General features: G+C 46.3%; 1 protein-coding gene across 3 annotated transcripts in view; it reads left to right on the top strand.

The window, feature by feature from the left end:
• DZANK1 (double zinc ribbon and ankyrin repeat domains 1) overlaps positions 1-21,421 on the top strand; it is a 37,866-nt gene that overhangs the window by 1,773 nt on the left and 14,672 nt on the right. The window contains exons 2-12 of one of the 3 annotated variants that reach the window (XM_040981183.1): positions 2,263-2,416; positions 3,648-3,762; positions 4,680-4,780; positions 6,669-6,732; positions 9,689-9,774; positions 11,972-12,089; positions 13,416-13,529; positions 16,195-16,287; positions 17,979-18,101; positions 19,169-19,309; positions 20,996-21,203. In XM_040981183.1, the coding sequence (XP_040837117.1) occupies positions 2,263-2,416; positions 3,648-3,762; positions 4,680-4,780; positions 6,669-6,732; positions 9,689-9,774; positions 11,972-12,089; positions 13,416-13,529; positions 16,195-16,287; positions 17,979-18,101; positions 19,169-19,309; positions 20,996-21,203 (1,317 nt within the window). Of the gene's footprint in view, positions 1-2,262; positions 2,417-3,647; positions 3,763-4,679; positions 4,781-6,607; positions 6,733-9,688; positions 9,775-11,971; positions 12,090-13,415; positions 13,530-16,194; positions 16,288-17,978; positions 18,102-19,168; positions 19,310-20,995; positions 21,204-21,421 lie in introns of all 3 variants that reach the window. The other 2 variants (XM_040981182.1, XM_040981184.1) reach the window with 2 other exon arrangements.

Consider the following 21,421-nt stretch of genomic DNA (forward strand, 5'->3'; position numbering starts at 1 on the left):
GACCCAGCCCACACACATGCCAATGGGTGCCATAGCCTTGCCCAGCCTGGTCCATCCACAGCCCCAGCTCTTGCACTCACTGGTGGGAGCTGCAGCCCATCAGGGGAGTCCCCAGAGTTCCCCTACCATACCTGTTCCCAGTCCTGGGACTTGTGTGTGCTGGTGGTGCTTCGACTCAGCTTGGCATGGCATGCCTGTTGTCTCAGCTCTCACTGGCAGGCGGTGCAGCCTGGCACAACTGGACCTGGCCCATACCCTGTCCTGGCTCTCCTGTGTGTCAGCAGGTGTGGAGGTTTGGCTCAATCTAGCCTGTCTGCAGATATGGCCCATACAAATGCTGACAAATACTGCAGACCTGCAGGCCTGTCCCCAGACCCGGCTCTTGTGCTTTCCAGTGGGAGCTGAGGCATAGTAGGGGAGTTCCTGAAGCTCACGCATGGATCTCACATGTGGATTTCATGTGTGGACCTCATGCATGTCAGCAGGGACAGTAGCTCTGCTTGGCATGGCCTGTCCTTAGTCTTGGCCCCTGTGTGTACTAGTGGGTTCTACAGCCTGTCCTTACCTGACCTCCCATTCCCAGCTCCTGCAAGTGTCAGGTGGAGTTCTGTGGTCCAGCCTGTCTAGGCCCATCACCACCCCAGGTCTCTGTGTAAAACTGTGAGTGCTACAGTCCCAAGGGGACAAACCCACGAGTCTCCTACAGAATCTGCCTCCAGATCCAGTTCTTTGGTGTTCTAGTAGGTGTTGTGGCCCAGCCTGATGTGACCCACCCTCTTCTTCAACACTCACAGGAGGGTACTGAGGACTAGCCCAGCCAGGCAGGCCCTCCATCTCTGCTTTTGCAAGCACCGTTGGGTGACAGGTAATGCTATTTAGCCCAGCCCGGGACTGCTGTGTGGATGGAGGCCTTGTCTTGACCCAGACATGCCCTCCATTTCCCCCCTCTAAACCAGTTCATCTGCTCCCTCATCTACCTGTGAGTATAGTGGCCCAGTCTGTGGAAAACCCCAGAAGTTATTCCTTCCCTCTCAAATGTGCCCTCAGGCACTCCCACTCCAGTAAATTCCAGTCCCCCTTCTCTGGGCAGGCAGCCTGAAGCCCCTGCCTGGGGACTGAGCTGGAGTTCCTGACCCAGAGTTTCCCACTGTCCCCAGTTATCCAGTTATCTTCACCAAAAAAAAAAAAAGAAGAAAAGAAAAAAAGGAAGAAAGAAAGAAAAGAAAGGAAGGAAAGGAAAGAAAAGAAAAGAAAAAAGAAAAAAAGGAAAGAAAGAAGTAACTATGCTGGTAGAGTTTGCATACACAAATTTGGAACTAAGCTGCAAAGAAAGAAAAGAAAGAAAAGGAAGAAAAGGAAGAAAGAAGAGAAAAGGAAAGGAAAGGAGAGGGAGAGGAAAGAAGGGGAGGGGAGGGAAGGGGAGGAGAAGAGAGGAAGAAAGAAAGAAAAGAAAGAAAGGAAAGAAAGAAAAGAAAAGAAGAGAAGAGAAAAGAAAAGAAGAAAAGAAAAGAAAAGAAAAGATAAGAAACTGTGCTGGTGGAGTTTGGAACTAAGTAGCTACCGGCTGCTCTTCTCCTAGCAGTGTAACACTTGCCTAGGTACAAGGCAGCCTGCGCAGGTGCCTACAGCTGGGGATATGAAGTTATCATTAAAATGCTTCTAATTGCAGAAGAAAAATCTTAAAAGGAAGAAGAAAACAGCTGTAAGGGTCCATCTGTACCAAACTGATCGATTTTCATTTACTCTGCGAGGTAGTGATGCAGACGTAACACAGGCCAGAGAAATGCCAGTAAAAAACCATAAAGCATTCCCAAGAGATAATCCAAAATGAGATTATCTTCTACTTTGTATGGGAGGACACCATTTGAAAATCAACTTGTATTCTCTCTGAATCCATACCCCGTTGGAGAGGCACAAGAATACTATGTTTTGAGAGTGTGGAATATGGGGCCAAACTAGCAGAAGTTGAACTACAACTTGTTTGTTATTTAGCACAGTTCACAATCTCCCCAAGACTCAGCTACATCACCTGTAAAATGGATGTAACGTAGGACCTATCCTAGGGGCAGACACAGATAGCGTGAACCAGTCCGTGCAGTGCACAGTGCTGCCCCCCAAAATGGAATGATGATAGTTATTATTATTTGTTTCCACCACAACATCTCGTGAAGTCACTGACCCATGGCCATTATTCTTGGGCTTGGTAGTTTATTTTTCTTTGCAGCTGTCTTGTTTTTATTTTTCCTTTTTTTTTTTTTCCAGATACCCCAGATGTCCAAATATACTATACCCTAGATGGCAGCAAACCGGAATTTCTAAAGAAAACAGGTTATGGTGAAAATAACACATTGAAGTATACAAAACCTATTACTCTGCCTGATGGAAAAATACAAGTGAAGGCTGTTGCCGTGTCTAAGTAAGTGAAGGATGTGGTGATTAAGTTGTGTGTAGCACATTGATGTGTTGTTCCAGTTAGTTCTTCCTGTGAGAATCGGTGCTACACTAGAAGAGCACTAATGGTTGTTTTCATTTCAGAAAAACTTTTTGTCTTTTTATTTTTATAAATATCTTATTCACTTGAAAGGCAGAGGTTACAGAGAGGGAAAGAGAGATATTATATCTATTGGATCACCCCTTAAATTGCCACAATGGCTAGAGCTGGACCAGTCTGAAGCCAGGAGCATGAAGTGTTATCCAGGTGTTCTACGTGGGAACAGGGGCCCAAGTACTTGGGCTCTCTTCCTGCTGCTCCCCCAGGTGCATTAGCAGGGAACTGGATTGGAAGTGGAGTAGCTGAAGTTCAAGTTGGTGCCCGCATGGGATACTGGCATTGCAAGTAGCAGTTAAACCTTTTGTAACACTGCACCGGCCCCTGTTACTCAGGTTCTTGATAGAGGGCTGAAAAATGGCTGTGGTGTGGCCCAATTGAAAAGACATTCCTTGGGCCCAGCGTGATAGTGTAGCGGTTAAAGTCCTTGCCTTACACATACCAGGATCCAATATAAGCGCCGATTCTAATCCCAGCAGCTCCACTTCCCATCCAGCTTCTCGCTTGTAGCCTGGGAAAGCAGTCGAGGCCAGCCCAAAGCCTTGGAACCCTGCACCCGTGTGAGAGTCCTGGAGGAAGTTCCTGGCTCCTGGCTCCGGATTGGCACAGCACTGGCTGTGACAGTCACTTGGAGAGTGAATCATTGGACAGAAGATCTTCTCTGTCTCTCCTTATCTCTATATATCTGACTTTGCAATAAAAAAAATAAATAAATCTTTAAAAAAGAAAAGACATGCTTTGTATTTGAAAAGCTTGTGCTTGGGCACGAAACGGCTTCCACTCTTTCATGTTCTTTCCCCAGAGGTTCCCAGCTCACACTTTGGAAAGTCCAGGAACAGTCTTAGCTGCCACAGCTGGGGCGAGAGCATGCCTGCAGCGCCTCATATGTACAGCCAGGGACGCTGCTAAACTGCCAGTGCACAAGACAGCCCCACAAGAAGGAACTTTCTAAAAATTGTATTTTGATTTCTCCAATTTAAAGTATGATGAATTCAAAAGCTAAAGGGTTTCATAAACTTAGCTTGATTATTTGTTGCCTATTCTTTGAATCTCTATGTAATGCAGATTGTTTTTTTTTTTTTTCTGAACTCCTTTCCAGAGACTGTAGACAGAGTGGCGTGGTAACAAAGGTGTTTCAGGTAGACCATGAGCCTCCAACTACGGCCTCTTCTGAAGAAAACACTGAAGATGTTCTCAGAGTTTCTTCAACGCAGGCGAGTAACAATTGCAAGGTAGCTGGACGGCCATCCTCTTCTTGGTTCCTCTTTCCCACTGGGCCTATTTTCTAGAACTGAAGTTCATATTAGCCATTGCACCCCCTCTGCATGGCCGTGCAGACAGTCTCTCCTCCAGCTGAAGATTTGGGTTCCTGCCTAGTGTCACTGTCTTCAGCAACCCTCCGTTGCAGGTGGCCCCATCCCTCCACTCCTTCTGCCCTTGTTTTGCTTCCTTGGCTTTGTCCATAACCTTCACTCTCGTGAAAAACTGTGTGTCAAGCTCCATTCCTGCTACGTGAACATCCAGGTTCTTCTGCTTTGAGCCTGTGATCACGTGGATTCTCCTCTGTCTTCCCTTTCTCCATGACCTGTAGAGTGGCCTCTGTGCCCTCCTCGGTGCCTTTTCATGGGACAGGTGGGAGAGCCTGATGAGTGGGACCATTACAGTGTGTTCAGGCATGGAGTGGCTCTAATGGCAGTCCAGAGGTGCTCAGCAGGTGTTTAAATTTGAAGCAGGTGTAAAGGGTAAAGTTCATGGCTGAGACAGTTCAAAGAGGAGAGTGTCTGAGGACTGCAAGTGGACACGTGGTGTGCAGAACCACGTTTTGGTCTGTCCCCACCTTGCCCCTGGAGCTAGTGGTCCTACGGTTTCCTCAGAACTCCCTGGAAGGCACAACATGTGTGCCTCCTGCCTGCATCTTGGCCACTTGACCTGGCGGGGAATACCTAGCAAATGTGCCACTCAGCAGCCATCCACCTGCAAAGCTATGAGGCAGGAGTCACTGAAAAACTGCTCTAGATCCTTTCAAGTAGGAAATGAATGACACGACACTATCTCTTATCATGTAACTTCTAATAGTCCCATTTCAAGTGTACAGAATCAAGTGATTGTTAGGTAATGTCTTCATTCCTAGGAGCTAAGGAATGGGTATGTTGGATCAAAACTAAAGAAGAAATACAAGAGCACGGAAAACAAATCCAGTTGGAGTGTGAACTTTAGAAAGGTCCCAGGTAAGTCACAACAGGGCAGAGAGGTTTCAGTTCTGAACCCACCAAACAGGTTCACTGCATGTATGTTGGAACAAGGAAGTAGGCTGTAATTTGCATGTTGCTGCTGTCTTGGCCCATAGCATAAGACCACAAGAGCTAAGCAAATCACTTAATAGTCAGATTTGTTGAATCATGCAGTGAGGGAGACCGTATACCAGGGAATTGAGGGCAGCTTACCAAGTAAAAGAAAACTTGGGAGTTGTGGAAATTCCAAATAAAAGCAGAGTTTGGATAGGGTCAAAGCAAAGCAAGGCTGTGTATGAGAAGAGGATCAATATCAGGTGTAGACTAGACAGGGAGACCCCATCCCCCCTGCTCCAGCTGCTCCCTTGGAGCCCACAGACAAATACATGAACAGTTTAGTTCGGAAGCTCTTCCCTGGAGCTCTGAGCCTGGGCTGTAACAGAAGCTGCTTCTATAATCTGGTTCTTACTGATATCATCACCAGCAACATAATATGTGATAACCAGTGTAGGAGAGAGCCAGGTTTCCTAGCTGGAGAGCCGTTGTCACTCAAAGGGTGATGTGACTTGGAGTGAGTGCCCACCAGAGTTGGCAGAGGTACTCAAGCCAATCCCAGCACCTAACCTCAGGAAGTCTGATGGAAGTTAGAATGTGGGATTCTTGTTCTGTCTTGTTTGTGTTTGTAATACACCTGCTAGTGATTCCAACCGGCAGGCCTGGGTAAGACGCACAGTTGCCAGTCCCACAGTAAGGAGTGTGGATTCTCTTCTATCAGTAAAGGCTGTATTAGGAGAATGAGCTCTGATCACATTCATTAAAAGGTTTCCTCTATGGCTCCTGGGACATTTCACAGCTGCCCTGTGTCCCTGGGAGGAATGTTTCTTGCTAACCTGCACTTGGATTTTGTCTGTTTTCTCAGTCCGATGTGGAATGTGGTAGCATCCAATAGGGAAGATATTATCCCACCTGGGCTTATTTTTATTTTCTGGGTTCCAATTCCCTGAACAGTGGGAGGGGCTATTTATTTATTTTCTGAGATTTTTTTGAAAGGTAGATTTTATATAAGAGAAAAGGAGAAAGAGGGCCCAGCACGGTGGCACAGTGGTTAAGGTCCTCGCCTTGCACACCCGGGATCCCATATGGGCGCCGGTTCTATCCTGGCAGCCCCACTTCCCTTCCAGCTCCCTGCCTGTGGCCCAGGAAGGCAGTTGAGGACGGCCCAAGGCTTTGGGACCCTGCACCTGCGTGGGAGACCCGGAAAAGTCTCCTGGCTTCGGGTCGGCATAGTGTCGGCCGTTGCGCTCACTTGGGGAGTGAATCATCGGAGGGAAGATCTTCCTCTCTGTCTCTCCTCTCTGTATATCCGCCTTTCCAATAAAAAAAATAATAAAAATAAATCTTTAAAAAGGAGAAAGAGAAAGATCTTGCATCCACTGGTTTGTTCCCTAAATGGCCACAATGGCCATTGCAGATCCTGAGCCAATCTGAAGCCAGGATCCAGGAGCTTCTTCCAGGTCTCCCACATGGGTACAGGGTCCCAAGGCTTTGGACCATCCTCCACTGTTTTCCCAAGCCATAAGCAGGGAGCTGGATGGGAAATGAAGCATCTGGGACAAGAATTGGTGCCCATAAGGGATCCTGGTACTTGCAAGAGGGGGATTAACCAGTTCAGCCATCATGCTAGCCCCAGGAAGAGCTCTTTATATTTTCCTTGTCAGGAAAGAAAGTGCTGACTGTGATCTGTACTAAAGCTTTCAGAACAGGAAGTCATAGGAGGACATGAACCATGACCTAAATACTCACAAATTATGTTTCCGTGTAATCACAGACCTTGGGGTAGATGAAAGAACAGACCCAAAAGTTCTGAGAGCTCTCAGCTTCTCCAAGAGCCCACCAGAAGTTCCAGCTTGCCGCAAGGGATCAGGGTTCAGTCCCACGCCCCGCCAGTTCCAGGTAACCTCACAGCAAAACCTTTAGGACACTGAATTATATCCCATGTGTTTCATGCTGGCAACAAACCACTTCAAGGCAGTGTATCTGTCCCAGCCTTTGGCTCCTGGACCGGGGCCTGGGCATGCCAACGAGGTTATAGGGAAAAGCCCTCAGCAACAGTGATTTCAGGGACGGCAAAGTGAAGATGCTGTGGATTGGGCGTGGTGTGCCTTGGTGCGAGGAGCTTGGGGTAGGATCGTCCTGAGCTGCAAGCCTCAGACGGCATGATGCATTGCAATCGCCCTGAGCCACTCCCAGGACCTACCTTAGGCACACTGACTTCATTGTTGGGATGTGGGATATGGGAATGGGTTTTGGCTTTGTTTTAATAAATCCCCAAGTGATTTATTAAAACAAATTTATTAAGTGATCTTCCATCTGCTCTCCCAGTGCTTTTGTTGAACCTGACGGCCAGGCCAGAGACCCACAGACCCCATATGGCCTGCTTGGCAACTTCTTCCACAAAGGGCAGCAGTTCCTATAGGGGAGCACTGCCCAGCCCGGCTTCTGCAGAGAATGATTTTTCTTCTGCCTCCTAAATGGACTAATGAGCAGTAAGGAGTCCACACCAGTCTGGCCCGAATAAATGTGTTACAGACAAAATTTGGAAGAGTGAGTGACATATGACAAAACTTAAGAGCTGTTTTTTTTTTTTTTAAAGTCTTACCTGTAATGTCTAGAGATAGTTATTTTCTTTGTGCATGAATAGTTTGGACACTCTACCCACTTGGTTGTTTTAAGAGTTACTATTTCCAAGGGAAAGATTCCAAGACTTAGAATCCCAAGAGACTAGGAACAGAAGGGACAAAGAATTTGGAGAATCTGACTAGAGTTCAGAAAGCTAAGGAGACCAGAAAAGGGCTGTGACACTTCTTCCTTCTGTTTTTCCCCTCATTTTGGCAAGATAGTCTTATTCTGAATCATATGTTAGCAAAGAACAGAATTAACATGTGGAGAGGTTGTTACATCAGCAGTATCCAGGGAGATCAGATTATCTGTGAGCCGGTGTCTGGCCGCCAAGTATACCTTCAGGTATCAGGTAGCAAGTAAACTTGTGATGCAGTGCATATAGCAGACAAATGACAGCTGGTCTCTGATGTTAGCTCGAGAGCGCAAGCATCATGCATTCTCTGACCACATGGGATCCTCATCCAGCTTAAAGGGTCAGTCCACTCAGCTCTAGCCAACCACTGCCAATGCCAACTGCAGGCTGAGAGTTGCCACAGCTGCTGAATTTTCATGAAAAATAACCACAGAAACCTACACCTTTATGTGTAGTAGCCTCATTTAAAATGTCAATGAGTTATTGGGGCCTGGTATATACGGACCAGTGAGACCCAATGGAAGACTGCACTTGGCCAGTGGACCACCACTTTGTGACTTCAGTTCTAGGATGTGTTAGGCGTGACACAAAAACAATGAAAAATCTCTACTTCCTCCCCATTTCCCGCAGAACAAAATCCGAAGTCCTAAACACGGAACACAGAGATTAAAAGTCTGTGAGGGGGCCTGCTGCGATGGTGTAATGGTTAAAGTCCTCGCCTTGCACGTGCCGGGATCCCGTATGGTTACCAGTCCTAATCCCGGTGGCCCTGCTTCCCACCCAGCTCCCTGCCTGTGGCCTGGGAAGGCATTTGAGGATGGCCCAAAGCATTGGGACCCTGCATCTGCATGGGAGACTCAGAGGAGCTCCTGGCTCCTGGCTTTGGATTGGCTCAACTCCAGCCATTACAGTCACTTGGGGAGTGAACCATCAGATGGAGGATCTTCCTCTCTGTCTCTCCTCTCTATATATCTGCCTTTCCAAAGGGAAAAACAACAACAACAAAAACAACAACAACAAAAGAAGTCTGTGAGGGTCAGGTAGGCCAGCTTCAACACCTGTACTGATAACATGAACCTAAGTAAGTGACTCAACCTTTCTGAGACACAGTGAGGGTTATATTCTACATACCTCTTGGTATGGTACACTAAGATAGACACACTAGCTTTTCTCCCATATTCATGCCAAAAATCATAGTGAAAAGAAACCTAAGAAAACTGTCAAAAGCAAAGAAATTAAAAGAAAGGATACCATGTGAGTTAAGTGACCTATTGCTCTTTAAAGAATGTGAAGATCATGAAAGAATGAGGAACTGCTCCAGATTCAAGGTGACAAAAAGGACCTGACGACTGTTCATCAACTCTTTGTTTCTACAAGATACCCGAGGAAACTAATGTGTGAAGGGAGGAGAGGGTTCTTTTGATCACAGTTTTGGGGGTTCGGGTCAGATCAGACCCTCTGGTGGGTCACCTGATGATGGGGCAGATGGCAGTGGCAAAGCCTGGGCCAAGGACAGATCAAATGCTGAGTCAGGAAGCAGAGATAGGTTGGCCCAGCTCAGGCTTTCATCAGAATTACTTTTGGCGACACATCCCCTGTGACCCAGGGCTCTTTCTGCCTCCCCCACACCCTCACTGGATTCAGTTCCTGCTCTCTTAGGATCTTCTGCATGAGCTCTGGAGCCAAATTGTGTTCAAAACCACAGCAGTGATTAAATGTAAAATGTGCTGTCAGTTTCCTAGAGAGAGAATCTGAGAAAAATGGATGCTGACTTGGGTTTTCGATCCTAAAATATGGGTGACTCGACGTTAAATTCATGTATCTTTTATGGCTACTGTAAACTCTCATGTTTAAAGGAGTATATATAAGATTATGGATAGTACTTTATGTAATTTTTTTAGATTAAGATATTGTAGTAAGATAGATTGTAGATTAAGATATTGTATGACTTTTGACCTTCCCCATTACAAAATTAATGGAGTGAATGGTACATATTAAACAGCAGGCATTAAGGTGAATTCTTACTGGGATCGAACATCCCACAGCCTTTGCCACAGCTGTGTTGCCTATCTACATCTGTGTTCTTAATTCTAGTCACCAGCTTTTGCACACATACCTGGACAGAAGAGTTTGACAAGTACTGAGATCATGAGAATTCAAAGGGAGACGGACTTTCTTAAGTAAGTATCAAGTTCTCTAAGTTCTCTTTGCTCTGTCTCAGATCTTTCCATTACTTGTGGTCAAAGAGACTTTAAAGATAGGATTTTTATAGTGCATTTGCCAAGCCTGACTTTTTAAATTGAGCTTTTAAGGCTTTTTTTTAAAAAAAATAAAAACTGTTTTTAAAAAGGAGATTTATTGTAGTCAGATTTACAGAGAGAAGGAAATAAAGAGAGAAAGATCTTCCATCTCCTGGTTCACTCCGCAAATAGCCACAGTGGCCAGAGCTGAATCGATCCAAAGCCAGGAGCCAGGAGCTTCTTCCAGATCTCCCAAGCAAATGCAGGGTCCCAAGACTTTGGGCCATCCTCTACTGCATTCCCAGGCCACAAGCAGGAACCTGGAAGAGAAGTGGAGCAGCTGGTATATGAACCAGCACTCATGTGGGATCCTGGTATCTGCAAGGCAAGGACTTTAGCCATTATGTTGCCATGCCAACCCGCCTTTACAGCTTTTAAAGGTTTACATTACATACAATAAATTGCATGTATTTGCAGCATTGAATTGATATGCATGTAATCATGAAATTATTCCCACAATCAGGAAGCTGAACAAACTTATCCCCTTCAGAAGGCCCGCTTTGCCCTTTTTGGGAAGCCTTCTTTTTCACGCCCTGCATCCCATGTTGCTCTCTTGTCACAATACCTTAACTTTGTACTTCATTTTATATATAATCTCAAGTGATTCAATATCTGTTCTTTTCTTTGCCAGGATTCTCAGTATAATATTTTGAGATTCAGCTATTTCTTTGTCTGTTGCATAATAGTGTACTGTATGGATACACCAAAATTTGCTTATCTACTCTCTTATTCATGGGCATGTGTGGTTTCCAGTTTGAGGCTGTTACATTGATTTGGACATGTGTATACAAGTCCAATACAGAAATACAGATTTGCTTTCATTTCCTGGAAATGAAAGTCTAACTGGAGTCTAACCAATGTATCAGTTCGGTTTTTCCACTTGGGCTGGTGTGAGTGTGACCCTCCCAGCCTCGTGAGTGAGTCCTGGGCTGGATTGAGGTGGCCTTGGATGCGTCCCAAGGCTTGTTTCCTCTGACCCACTTTCACAAATGGTTTTTCCCGTTTCCCGCCCTGCCTGGCAGTGCCCAGGCCTGAGGGGGACACCTGGACAGTCCTGCAGCTCTTCTCTGGCATTCTGTCCTCAACGCTCCACCTGCTGGGAAGTCTGGGATGCCGGCTGCCTGCCCTCAGCTCAGACAAGAGCAGTGATGCCAGGCAGGTCACCCCAAGCATCACTGAGCAGGCTTTCATGGCTTTGAGGTTAGGAAGAGGGAAGCTGTTGCTGATCAGGCACGAGCTGTGATGAACCAGTGATAACATGCTCTAGTGAGGAAGAACTGGATGCGGTGAAGAGTCTAGGAAGTGCGCTGCACTGTACTGACTGACAATGGCTGGGAGGCCATGGGGAGGACAAGTCGAGAGAGAGCCGGTGTCTGAGGGCCATGGTGAGGACGGGGTGAGCAAGGACCTGGTGTCTGAGGTCCATTTAGGGGATGGAGTAAGCGAGTGCCTAGTGTCTGTTGGCCGTGGCAGGGTGATGGGGCAAGCGAGGGTCCAGTGTCCGAGGCTTACGGCGCCTAAAAGTAAGTCAGATCATGAAGTTACAGGATGATGGGCTGGAAAGTCACGGTGGGTCACTGTAGTCACACTGCACCCTCACTCCAAGAATTCTGTTACTCTCAATGGGGGACCACTACTCAGTTAAGTGGCTGGGGCTAAATGATGAAATCTAGCTCACACAAGTTCTGGGGGCTCACCAGGCAGGGGAAGAGAAAGTTAGGGCTGAACACACGCCAGCCCAGAGTGCCAGGTCGGGAAGCTGCCACTCAGTGTGGGCTCAGTGACCTGGCCAGAGGTCAGAAAGACTTAACGTAAACCTTCCTGACATTCCCAGGACTCACCCTCCAACCTAACACATCCAGCGAGATGCTGCCTCTCAGAAGTGTGATTGAAGCTGCTAACAGACTGCGCTTGACAGTCAGGGAGTGATGCTGGCCTGGCCTACAGGTGCAGGACCCAGAGGCTCAGCCCTAGGCTGAGTTTCGCTTTGTCTTGAGAACTGTTTGAACACGTTTCAGTGTCCACCAGCCTTCTCAGGCTCTGAGAATACAGCCAACCAGGAACTGTCTCATTGTAGGTGTGCCCACTGCCTGGCCTCCCGCCCACCTGATCCCTTTGCTCGTTTCTGTCAAGAATGTGGCTCTCCTGTCCCACCCATACTGAGCTGTCGTCTCCCACCTCCAGAAGGAGCCCAGGTGAGCAACAGGCATCTTAAAAACATCATGCAACGGCTTCTCTGATCTCCGATTGTAGCAGTTACCACAGCGCCAGGTACCCGGGAACCACAGCCAGGACCCCTGACTGAAGGTGTTCCTGCCAGATCCATCTCCTCCTGTTTAGATTCCCAGTTCACAGTGGAGAATTTGTAATTCTGTTTCCTTTGCGTATGCCTGCATTCGCAGGGCTCAAAGAGTGAAATCTTTCAATTTTAGGAGAATACAAGAATGAAGAAGTGTTTCCTGCCTATTTGGTTTTGGGTGTAATGAGAAAACATGTTCTAGAAATAATTGGAGAGAAGTACTAATTACTGTGTATCTTCATTTTTTTATATCTCTGAGATGTACCATTCTGTCTAATGAAGCTATAGATTAACTAATTCTGTTTAAGTATAAGCTTGCGCTGATTGTGTGTATCTGATGTTTGAGTTTGTCTTACCACTGATTTTAGTATTTGTCTTACCAAAAATGGAAAGCTCACTACAGTGTATTCATTATTGTAAAAGGACTTGAAACATGGAGTTGTTTTGGGGTGGAATTTATTTTGTTAAAACAATTTACCTTATTAAAACAAAGGGATCTGTGATGTTAAGTGAAAGATGGTTTTACCAAAATAGTCAATAAGAAAAATATACAAATGTGGTGAGTTCTCAATTTTGGTGTCAGTTGTGCTGAACTCCTGTGCTTCTCAGAGATAGCATTTTGAGGAGTCCTGCCAGCAGCCAGTAAGCAGCTTCCCGGCAAGTCTCAGCAGGCTCCTAGGGGATTCTCCACCAATACCACCAGTCTGGGACGTTGTTCGGCAACAGATGTTACTCTTTTTTTTTTTTTTTAAAGATTTATTTTTATTATTTTTTCATTGGAAAGGCAGATATACAGAGAGGAGAGACAGAGAGGAAGATCTTCCGTCCGATGATTCACTCCCCAAGTGAGCGCAACGAGCCGATACTATGCCGATCCGAAGCCAGGAGCCTCTTCCGGGTCTCCCACGCGGGTGCAGGGTCCCAAAGCCTTGGGCCGTCCTCTGCTGCTTTCCCAGGCCACAGGCAGGGAGCTGGAAGGGAAGCGGGGCTGCCGGGATTAGAACCGGCGCCCATATGGGATCCCGGGCGTGCAAGGTGAGGACCTTTAACCACTTGCGCCACCGCGCCGGGCCCAACAGATGTTACTCTTAATAGAAATAAAATAAGCTAATTGTTTGAAAAGTTGTCTTTACAGAAGCAGGTTAAATCTTTGTATGCTGAGATCTACCCACAGCTTCTGTTTTTACATCCCGAGACAGACCTGGCCTTTTCCTCTCTGCAGATGGGCTTGTGTGTCGAGTGTGGAAGCCTGGTGCCCATGAACACTCCCATCTGTGTGGTGTGCGAGGCTTCCCTGACACAGCAGCTACGGCCACAGGCCAGCCTCCACTTGAAGGTAAAGAAGTGTCATTCTGTAAAAACACTAGTGGAATACCTAGAAATTAACATCTAACAATTAGGTCTTTCTGCAGCCAGAAGAGTGGGCTAACTGTTGATAAAACAGTATCTTGTGAATGAAATCCATCCTAACATTTGGGAAGGGTGTACTGCCTAACCAAAGGTTTAGCTTTCCAATAGCAAGAGATCTGTGTCAGAATGTATTTCCTGAACAAATTACTATGTATTCTGCCCTATAAGAGTCTGTTGGAAGAAATCAGAACTCCCAGCAATGCCAAGATTTTCACAGCCAGTATCTAGATGGGGCAGATTGAGAGAAGGATGCTGGGGCAAGTCTCCAGGCCAGGCCTTGGTGCTCAGCAGGTGTTTGGGCCATGTCTTCTGGCATCTCTCACCATGGAATGCCCAGTAATATTCCTGTAGACTGTTAACCCAGGCCCTCAGGTGCTGAAGAGCTTTTTCCAACTGTCTTTTAATAACTTTTTGATTCGTGTGTAGTACTTTTTAACTGCCATGTAGTATGTGTGCACTTTTAGTAGAGCTCAGTGTAGCATATCAGCCCATGTATGTGTTGTAAGCTGATCACACCAGGTCGTGGACACCTCCACCTCCTCGTCTTTTCATGGTGTTTAGAGCCTGCAAGCTCCTTTGCTCACAGCCCCTTTCTCCAGAAGATGTTAACCCTCCCTAAGCAAGAAGAGATACTTCACTTTCCCCTGGGCTTTTATTTTGAAGATTTATTTATTTGCTTGAAAGCCACTTAGTGACAGGAGAAGGAGAAATGGAGAAAGAGACCTTCCATCTGCTGGTTCTGGTCCCAGGGCTGAGCCATGCCAAAGCTGGAAACCGGGAGCTGCATCTGTCACATGCGGGGCAGGGGTCCAAACATTATTGCTTTCCTATGCTGATGTTCTAGGCCGCTAGCAGGGAGCTAGATTGGAAGTGGAGCAGCCGGGATTCGAACCAATGCCTATATGTGATGCAGGCATCGCAGGCGGAGGCTTTACCCACTATACCACAAGGCTGGCCACTGCTGTGAACTTTAAGTAGCAGCACAGACTTCATTTGTATTGGAGCTTCTAGAATCCAGGAGACTTAGAGCCTCTCAGGGTCCTCTCCGAGTCATGACTCTGAAAAGACCTGACAACTCCCAGGACTGGGGTACAGTTGCCATCTCTGAGGAGGAGTCACTCACACAGTGATACAGGGCTAAGACCACTGTTAGCCCAACTGTACATGAAGCCAGACTTTAGGTTGGCATCTCACAGAATCAGTTTTGAGATGAAATATTCAGCGACCTGCTGATTTTTCCCAACGTTTTAATTATGTCAACTAAGACTTGTGTTTTGGAATTTAAAAGTTGTTCTCAGACCCCAAAGACTTATCCCAGTGACTAAATTGGACTCACTAAATTGCTCACTATTTTGCAAATAGACAATCTATTGCCAATATGATAGATGAGATAGCAGTGAGGACATTGACTTAAAACAGATCCACATAGAGACTGAGCAGCTTCGCTGAGGCCACCCAGCGATAGTCCCCGCCCCAAATCATCCCTGCAGTCAGTGAGTCTTACTTTAGTGGGTTCCTAACTGTGGGTCATTATCATTCCTCTGGAAGGAAGGCAGTCATGTGGCATCAGGAGCCACCCCAAAGACCATTACAAAAAGCTATCGACCAAGACAAGTCTGATGAACCTGCCACTTTGAGAGCCTTAGAAAGGAGAAGGAAAGGTATTGATAGGGCTTTAGTGCTGGGATTGGATGATTTTTAAAGAGGGTTTGGCAAAAGGCACCCTGATGTAGCCCATGGGCCGTGGCTGACACAGAGCATCAGGGTGGGGTCGTCAGTTGAAGCACATGTGCCACCAGTAGGGGATGCAAGCCCTGGGCAGATCTTTGTGTCTGTGGTGGGGTGAGCATTCCCTGCCTCTGTGATTTCTGTGCAATTTTATTTGAACCTAAACCTACTCTGAAAAATATAAAATGTGTTAATTAATTAGAAGTTTTTTAAAGGATGTTTTGCAAGAAAGACCTGGGAGTAGGTCAGGTTTGGATTTGGAGGAGCTTCAACATACTTGGTTTGGTTTAAAGGGCTTGTTGAGTTTGATAAGTAAGAAATTTTAAAAAAAAGTTTTTTCAGTATTGTACCTGCAACCCTCGGATCCTGATCTGGAAAGCTGGACTTAGCGTTCATCGCCTTTCGCACACAGTCTTTCCACTGCTTCATTTTCAAGTGAGGAACTACAGAACAAGCTTAAGTCCATGGTTAACACCAGTTCCCCTGGAGGAAAGAACCAGGCTGCTTGTAAACACCTAGAAAAACTTCTGCTGGTCCTGAGTCTTTCTGTTTCCTATTTAAACTACGAAAGGAACAGCCTTCTGACCCTGAAGTTTCCCACACTGGAAAATAAACAAGCCCACACCTAATGAACATAAAATTTTCCATGTGCCTTCCCAAGATGGCATGAATACTCTAAGTGTGTCTGTTTGGAGTCGTAATTCTTTCAAAACCTTGTTCGTGTGTCTGACACTGGGTTGTGGTCATTACTAAGCTGATCTGGTATTCAGGGTTGGATGCCATGACAGGGTGCTTAGCTGGCTGACAGACAAGATTGCCTTGCACGGTTGTGGGATGTGTGTTTCTGTTTCTGTTGTATCCAGGAGAAAGCGGTCTGCCACAGTTGTGGCACAGGCAATCCTGCTCACCTGAGATACTGCGTCACGTGTGAGGAGGTCCTGCCTTCGTCACGAGAGGTAGGCGGACTGCGTGACGCAGTCCTGTGTCTCTAGTGGTCACTAAATATTTGATAACGTTTCTGTTATTGACTCAGAGAAATACAATCCATAGTCAGGAGAGAGACCAGAAAAGACTGCTTATGGTAAACTGAAAGTAATGTTTCTGTGTGTGGAGAGGACTTTATACACTTAGCCTTAACTTTGAAAGGATGCAGTAAAATTGTACCATTTTTGTTTTAGAGCTTTACCTGGAGGCCGGTAGAGCCTTCAGAGCCCATTTATAGCTCTTGTTGAAACAGGTGCATCTTTGTTGATTGTGTGCACCTGCTGCTTTTTGAAATCAAGAACCTGGGAGCCACTCCTTTCTTAGGTCTCCTGCCAGTCTGTGTTGATTCTTGAAATGATGAAACAGGAGCACATGCTGTTGAAGTATGGGGATTGGATTTGGTTTAGATGATCTGTTTTATGTGTATGCAATATGCCCAATAAACTTTAAAATTACTTCCTATTGACTCCTGCCTTAGCCTAACAGTGCCAAGAAGCAGTTGGTTTTGTTTGTTTGTTTGTTTGTTTGTTTTTGCTAGATGGCTTAAAAGGAAAGCAGCCACTTCTTTCTAGAGTTTACTGTCAGATCATCGGTAGCTGGGAGCAGGACACATTTGTGCAACTCCCATCCTTCTTTCCATGTACGTCCCCACGTGGCATGGGCAGATTTTTAGTTGTTTTCTCCATGGGTGTGACGTCATTTCCAGAAGGAAAAAAGATATGCTGTATAGTCCCTTCCGTAGCTAGCTTCCAGAACTTCCTATGTGTTTCTTTTTCAGAACTGAGATTCAAAACTTAGCAACAAGCTGTAATCAGAAAGCTCATGTATTCCTGAGTCAAATCGCAGTTAAAGTTTAGGACGGTCTTTTTTCATGGTGGTTTGAACATCTGTGTAGTCATGTGATTCCAGACTTGCAGTCAGTCTCCCATCATGAACTTGCCCCCTGGGGTTTTCTAAGATACCGGAGAGAGACAGTGAGATTCAGAAAACATAAATGGAGAAAACAGCAGCCACTGTGGGATTAGGCTTTGGATGGTTTTGCTAAGACATCTCAGTAGATTGCCAACCATTCTGGATTTCTTTCATAAATGTTAAAAATAATCTAGATGGATTTTATTAACTGTCAGTGGTGGCATTTTCCGAGTCTTATCCATCCATAAGATGGATGTCTATGGGTCTCAGCAATAAAACTGTTATAGTCACAGTTGCAAAACTGGCTGTGTTTTAAAAATTGTGCGTCTCCATCTGAGTGGCATATCAGAGTTTAGGTGTTAGAATGAAGGTACTATAGCAATAACAATGCATGGTCCATCTGATAGGTTTGTGTCTTTTCTTTGTTGGCAGCATTAATACAATGCGGTAAAGTAACTTTTCTTTCTTTAAAGCAATGTTATAATTAATACTCCACTTGAATAATAGATGCATTTTGAGGAAGGGTCTGAAGACAAATTCAGATTGGCAATTTTGTTTGCCTTTAAAGCCCTATTTTAACGACACAGTAATCAGTAGTTGGGACGCAAGATGGGATGGTGGGTTTCATCAGTTTGCACTTTCAGGTACAAATGGCTCTGTTTCCAGGGCTTGCTTTGTTTTGGTTCGGAAGCGGGCAGGGATGGGAGACCATGGCCCTGACTCTGCCTGTGAATGCTGTGTTCTCCTCCAGGGAATGTGCAGTGGAGATAAAGGCCCTCCCCCGCCCACTCCGAAAGGAGAGATCACTTCCTGCTGCCAATGTGGTCGCCAAAACCTCCGGCAGGCGAACTTCTGCGACTGGTGTGGAGTCACGGTGGGTCGCCTTGTGCTGAGCACCTCCGTGCTGGCCTAGGGAGGGCCGTGCTCTTCTTCTGCAGCCTTGCAGGGACCACTCCTGTGCCTTCCATCTCTGCACCTGTTGCCGAGGAACCCAGAGAGAACCGACTTGCGCTGCCATTCGGTTTGCCTTTCTCTGAGATTTAGTGTGTTTCACCCACTTCTTGAACTACTGGCATCTTCTCTTAGGAGCCATGTTTGCCTACCTCTTTAATAAGACAGCGTTGTTTATGTATGTCTGCATCTGAGAGAGTTTCCCACACAAAAAGGGTGGGGAAGACTTCCTCTCCCACTCATCTCTGTGTCCCAGTGTTCCCCACTGTGTGGCATGTTCTTGGTAGCTGATGCTCACTGCATACTCCCAGCGAATCTTTACACTTAGCAATCTCTTGTTATTAATCACTTTATTCTTTTCAGTGGCTTCATAGTATTTCATTGTCTGTATCTAGGTACTGTGGTATTTTAAGGCTATAGCCTATAGGTGGATGCTTGGGTTATTTCCAAATGTGTCTCCTAAAACCACAGGGTGGCAGGGGATGGCCTGAGCTACCTATTTTTTTTTTAAAGATTTATTTTTATTATTTTTTCATTAGAAAGTCAGATATACAGAGAGGAGAGACAGAGAGGAAGATCTTCCCTCCGATGATTCACTCCCCAAGTGAGCACAACGGCCGATGCTCTGCCGATCCGAAACCAGGAGCCTCTTCCGGGTCTCCCACGCGGGTGCAGGGTCCCAAAGCTTTGGGCCGTCCTCAACTGCTTTCCCGGGCCACAGGCAGGGAGCTGGAAGGGAAGCGGGGCTGCCAGGATTAGAACCGGCACTCATATGGGATCCCGGGCGTGCAAGGTGAGGACCTTAACCACTGCACCACCGCGCTGGGCCCTGAACTACCTATTTTTGAGTACTTGTCCACCCATAGGATAAATTCCAGAAGGAAGCACTGCTGGATCAGGGAGTATAGGCATCTGTTGTTTGGAAAGCTAGAGACGAGGTGGTATAGGAAAAGGATAACTAAGATCCTACACGTGTTTTCTGTCTTCCAGCTTGGCATTCCCTCTGCTTGCTCTGTGTGCTCCAAATGTGGAGCCAGCAATCACCTGTCTGCCCGATTCTGTGGCTGCTGTGGCATTTACATGAAGTCCTCGACAAGAGTTAGCTTGGATGGCAGTCACCCGTTTTCTGAGGTGAGACCGCCTGGGTAGAAAGAACTGGGGCCCTGGAAGAAGATGTGGTCTGAGCGCGTGTGCTCTACGGAAGGGAGCAACCCAGCGTCAGAGCCACACTGAAACCTTCACGTGGCTTGAAAACAGAAATGCGAATAAATTCAGTTCAACTTCTGAGTGCTTGAATGATTTCTTCAGCAATCAGTGACATACTCTGTGTTTTCTGTAGTAGATGGAGGGCTGATGGCTTGTACAAGGCAGTGGATTACCACTGAGGAAAAGTGGAGTTTTAGAAATTAAAGCATTGTTTCAAAATTTATTTTAATTTTATTTGAAAAGCAGGCAGTCAGGGAAAAGAGAAAGACAGACACAGAGAGCAAGCGACAGTGAAAGAGAGAGATCTTCCATTCACTAGCTGATTCCCCAGATGTCCCCAGTAGCCGGGGCTGAGTCAGGCTGGAGCCAGGAGTCCCAGCCAAGTTCACTCTGGGTCTCCTCGTGGGTGGCAGACACCCAAGTATTTGAGCTGTCACCCGCTGCCTGCCAAGGTGCACTTCCGCAAGAAGCTGGATCAAAAGCCAAGGAATCAACACTTGAACCAAGCATTCCGACAGCCCAAGCACTGCACCCAATAAGCAGCCCCAGGGTGTGGCTTGTTAAGCACCTTGGGCCAGAATCCATTTCTGTTAAATTTCTTACAGCGCCTTCTGAGAAATTTTCTCTTGTTTTTATATATGAGGACTCTTAATAAAGTTTGTGGGAAATTTTGAATGTTAAAAGATAAGCATATTTTAGCAGCAAAATTCTTGAAGTTTACACTTAGTTTACACATTTTCCATGACGGTTTTGAATTGCCCTCATATTTTGGAGAACATCTGTCTGGCATGGAAGATTGTTTTTGCCTTTTATAACAGCTGGACACAGCTTTAAGCAAGCTGATAGGATTGTTTTCAGAAGAATGAAAGCACTACAAACAGGTTTCATGTTAGTTTTTAAAAATTAAAGATTTATTTACTTTTATTTGAAAGGCAAATTTACCAAGAGGAGATATATAGAGAGAAAAATCTTCCACCCACTGGCTTACCACCTCCAAATGGCCACAAAGGCCAGAGATGAGCCAGTTTAAAGCTAAAGGCCAAGAGTTTCTTCCAGGTCTCCCACATGGGTGCAGGGAGCCCAAGGACTTGAGCCATCCTCTGCTGCTTTCCTAGGCACATAAAGCAGAGAGCTGGATCAGAAGTGGAGCAGCCAGGACATAAACCAGAGCCCATATGGGATGCTGCTACTTGCAGGTAGAGGGTTAGCCTGTTGAGCATCTGCGCTGGCCCCTCATGTTAGCTTTTTATGCATTTCTCTGTGCTAGCCAAAGACTTTCTAGATGTCTTCCTATCTTTCCACTGTAAGAGTTTGAAGACTGAAAGTATTAGAGAGAAGGCATGTGCATGCAGTATAAGGGAGTTGAAGACTTTCTTTGTTGAATTTAAGCCACTAAATGGCCAGGTGCATGGGGCTGGTTCATGGATCCTGCTGGGAATTGCTAGGAAGGAGAGAAGCAAGGAAGACGGGCTAAAGATTGGAAAACCCCTGTGAGTTCCAAGTCCATTTTCGTTGGGGGATACTTTTCATTGTGATTTAAAGAGTTTTCTATACATAATGAGGAGGATTCATTCTGTTCTGCTCATCTGATGCCTCCTGCCCTGCTCCCAGCCCCGGCATGCCTGGCTGCCCCTCAGTGTTCCTACACCTGCACCTGATGCTGGAACTAAGAAGGACATGGGCACGCAGACCGTTGGCCTGTTCTACCCATCTGGCAAGCTCCTGGCCAACAAGGAACGGGAGCTGGCGTCTGAGAAACTGAGGCAGGAGAAGATGAGTGACCGCAGGCCGCTGCTCACGGCCATCAGCCCGGGCAGAGGTGAGGAGGAAGGGACACCTTCTGCAAGTGCACACTTTCTTGGAAAGAACACTGCATGTTTTCTTTCTCTTCAGTTTATTTTTTTTTAAGATTTATTATTTATTTTTATTACAAATTCAGATATACAGAGAGGAGGAGAGACAGAGAGGAAGATCTTCCATCCCATGATTCACTCCCCAAGTGGCTACAACAGCCAGTGCTGTGCCAGTCTGAACCCA

The sequence above is a fragment of the Ochotona curzoniae genome, unplaced genomic scaffold (assembly GCF_017591425.1).
Source record: "Ochotona curzoniae isolate NIBS_2020 unplaced genomic scaffold, NIBS_Ocur_1.0 contig_3520, whole genome shotgun sequence".
Classification (NCBI taxonomy): Eukaryota; Metazoa; Chordata; class Mammalia; order Lagomorpha; family Ochotonidae; genus Ochotona; species Ochotona curzoniae.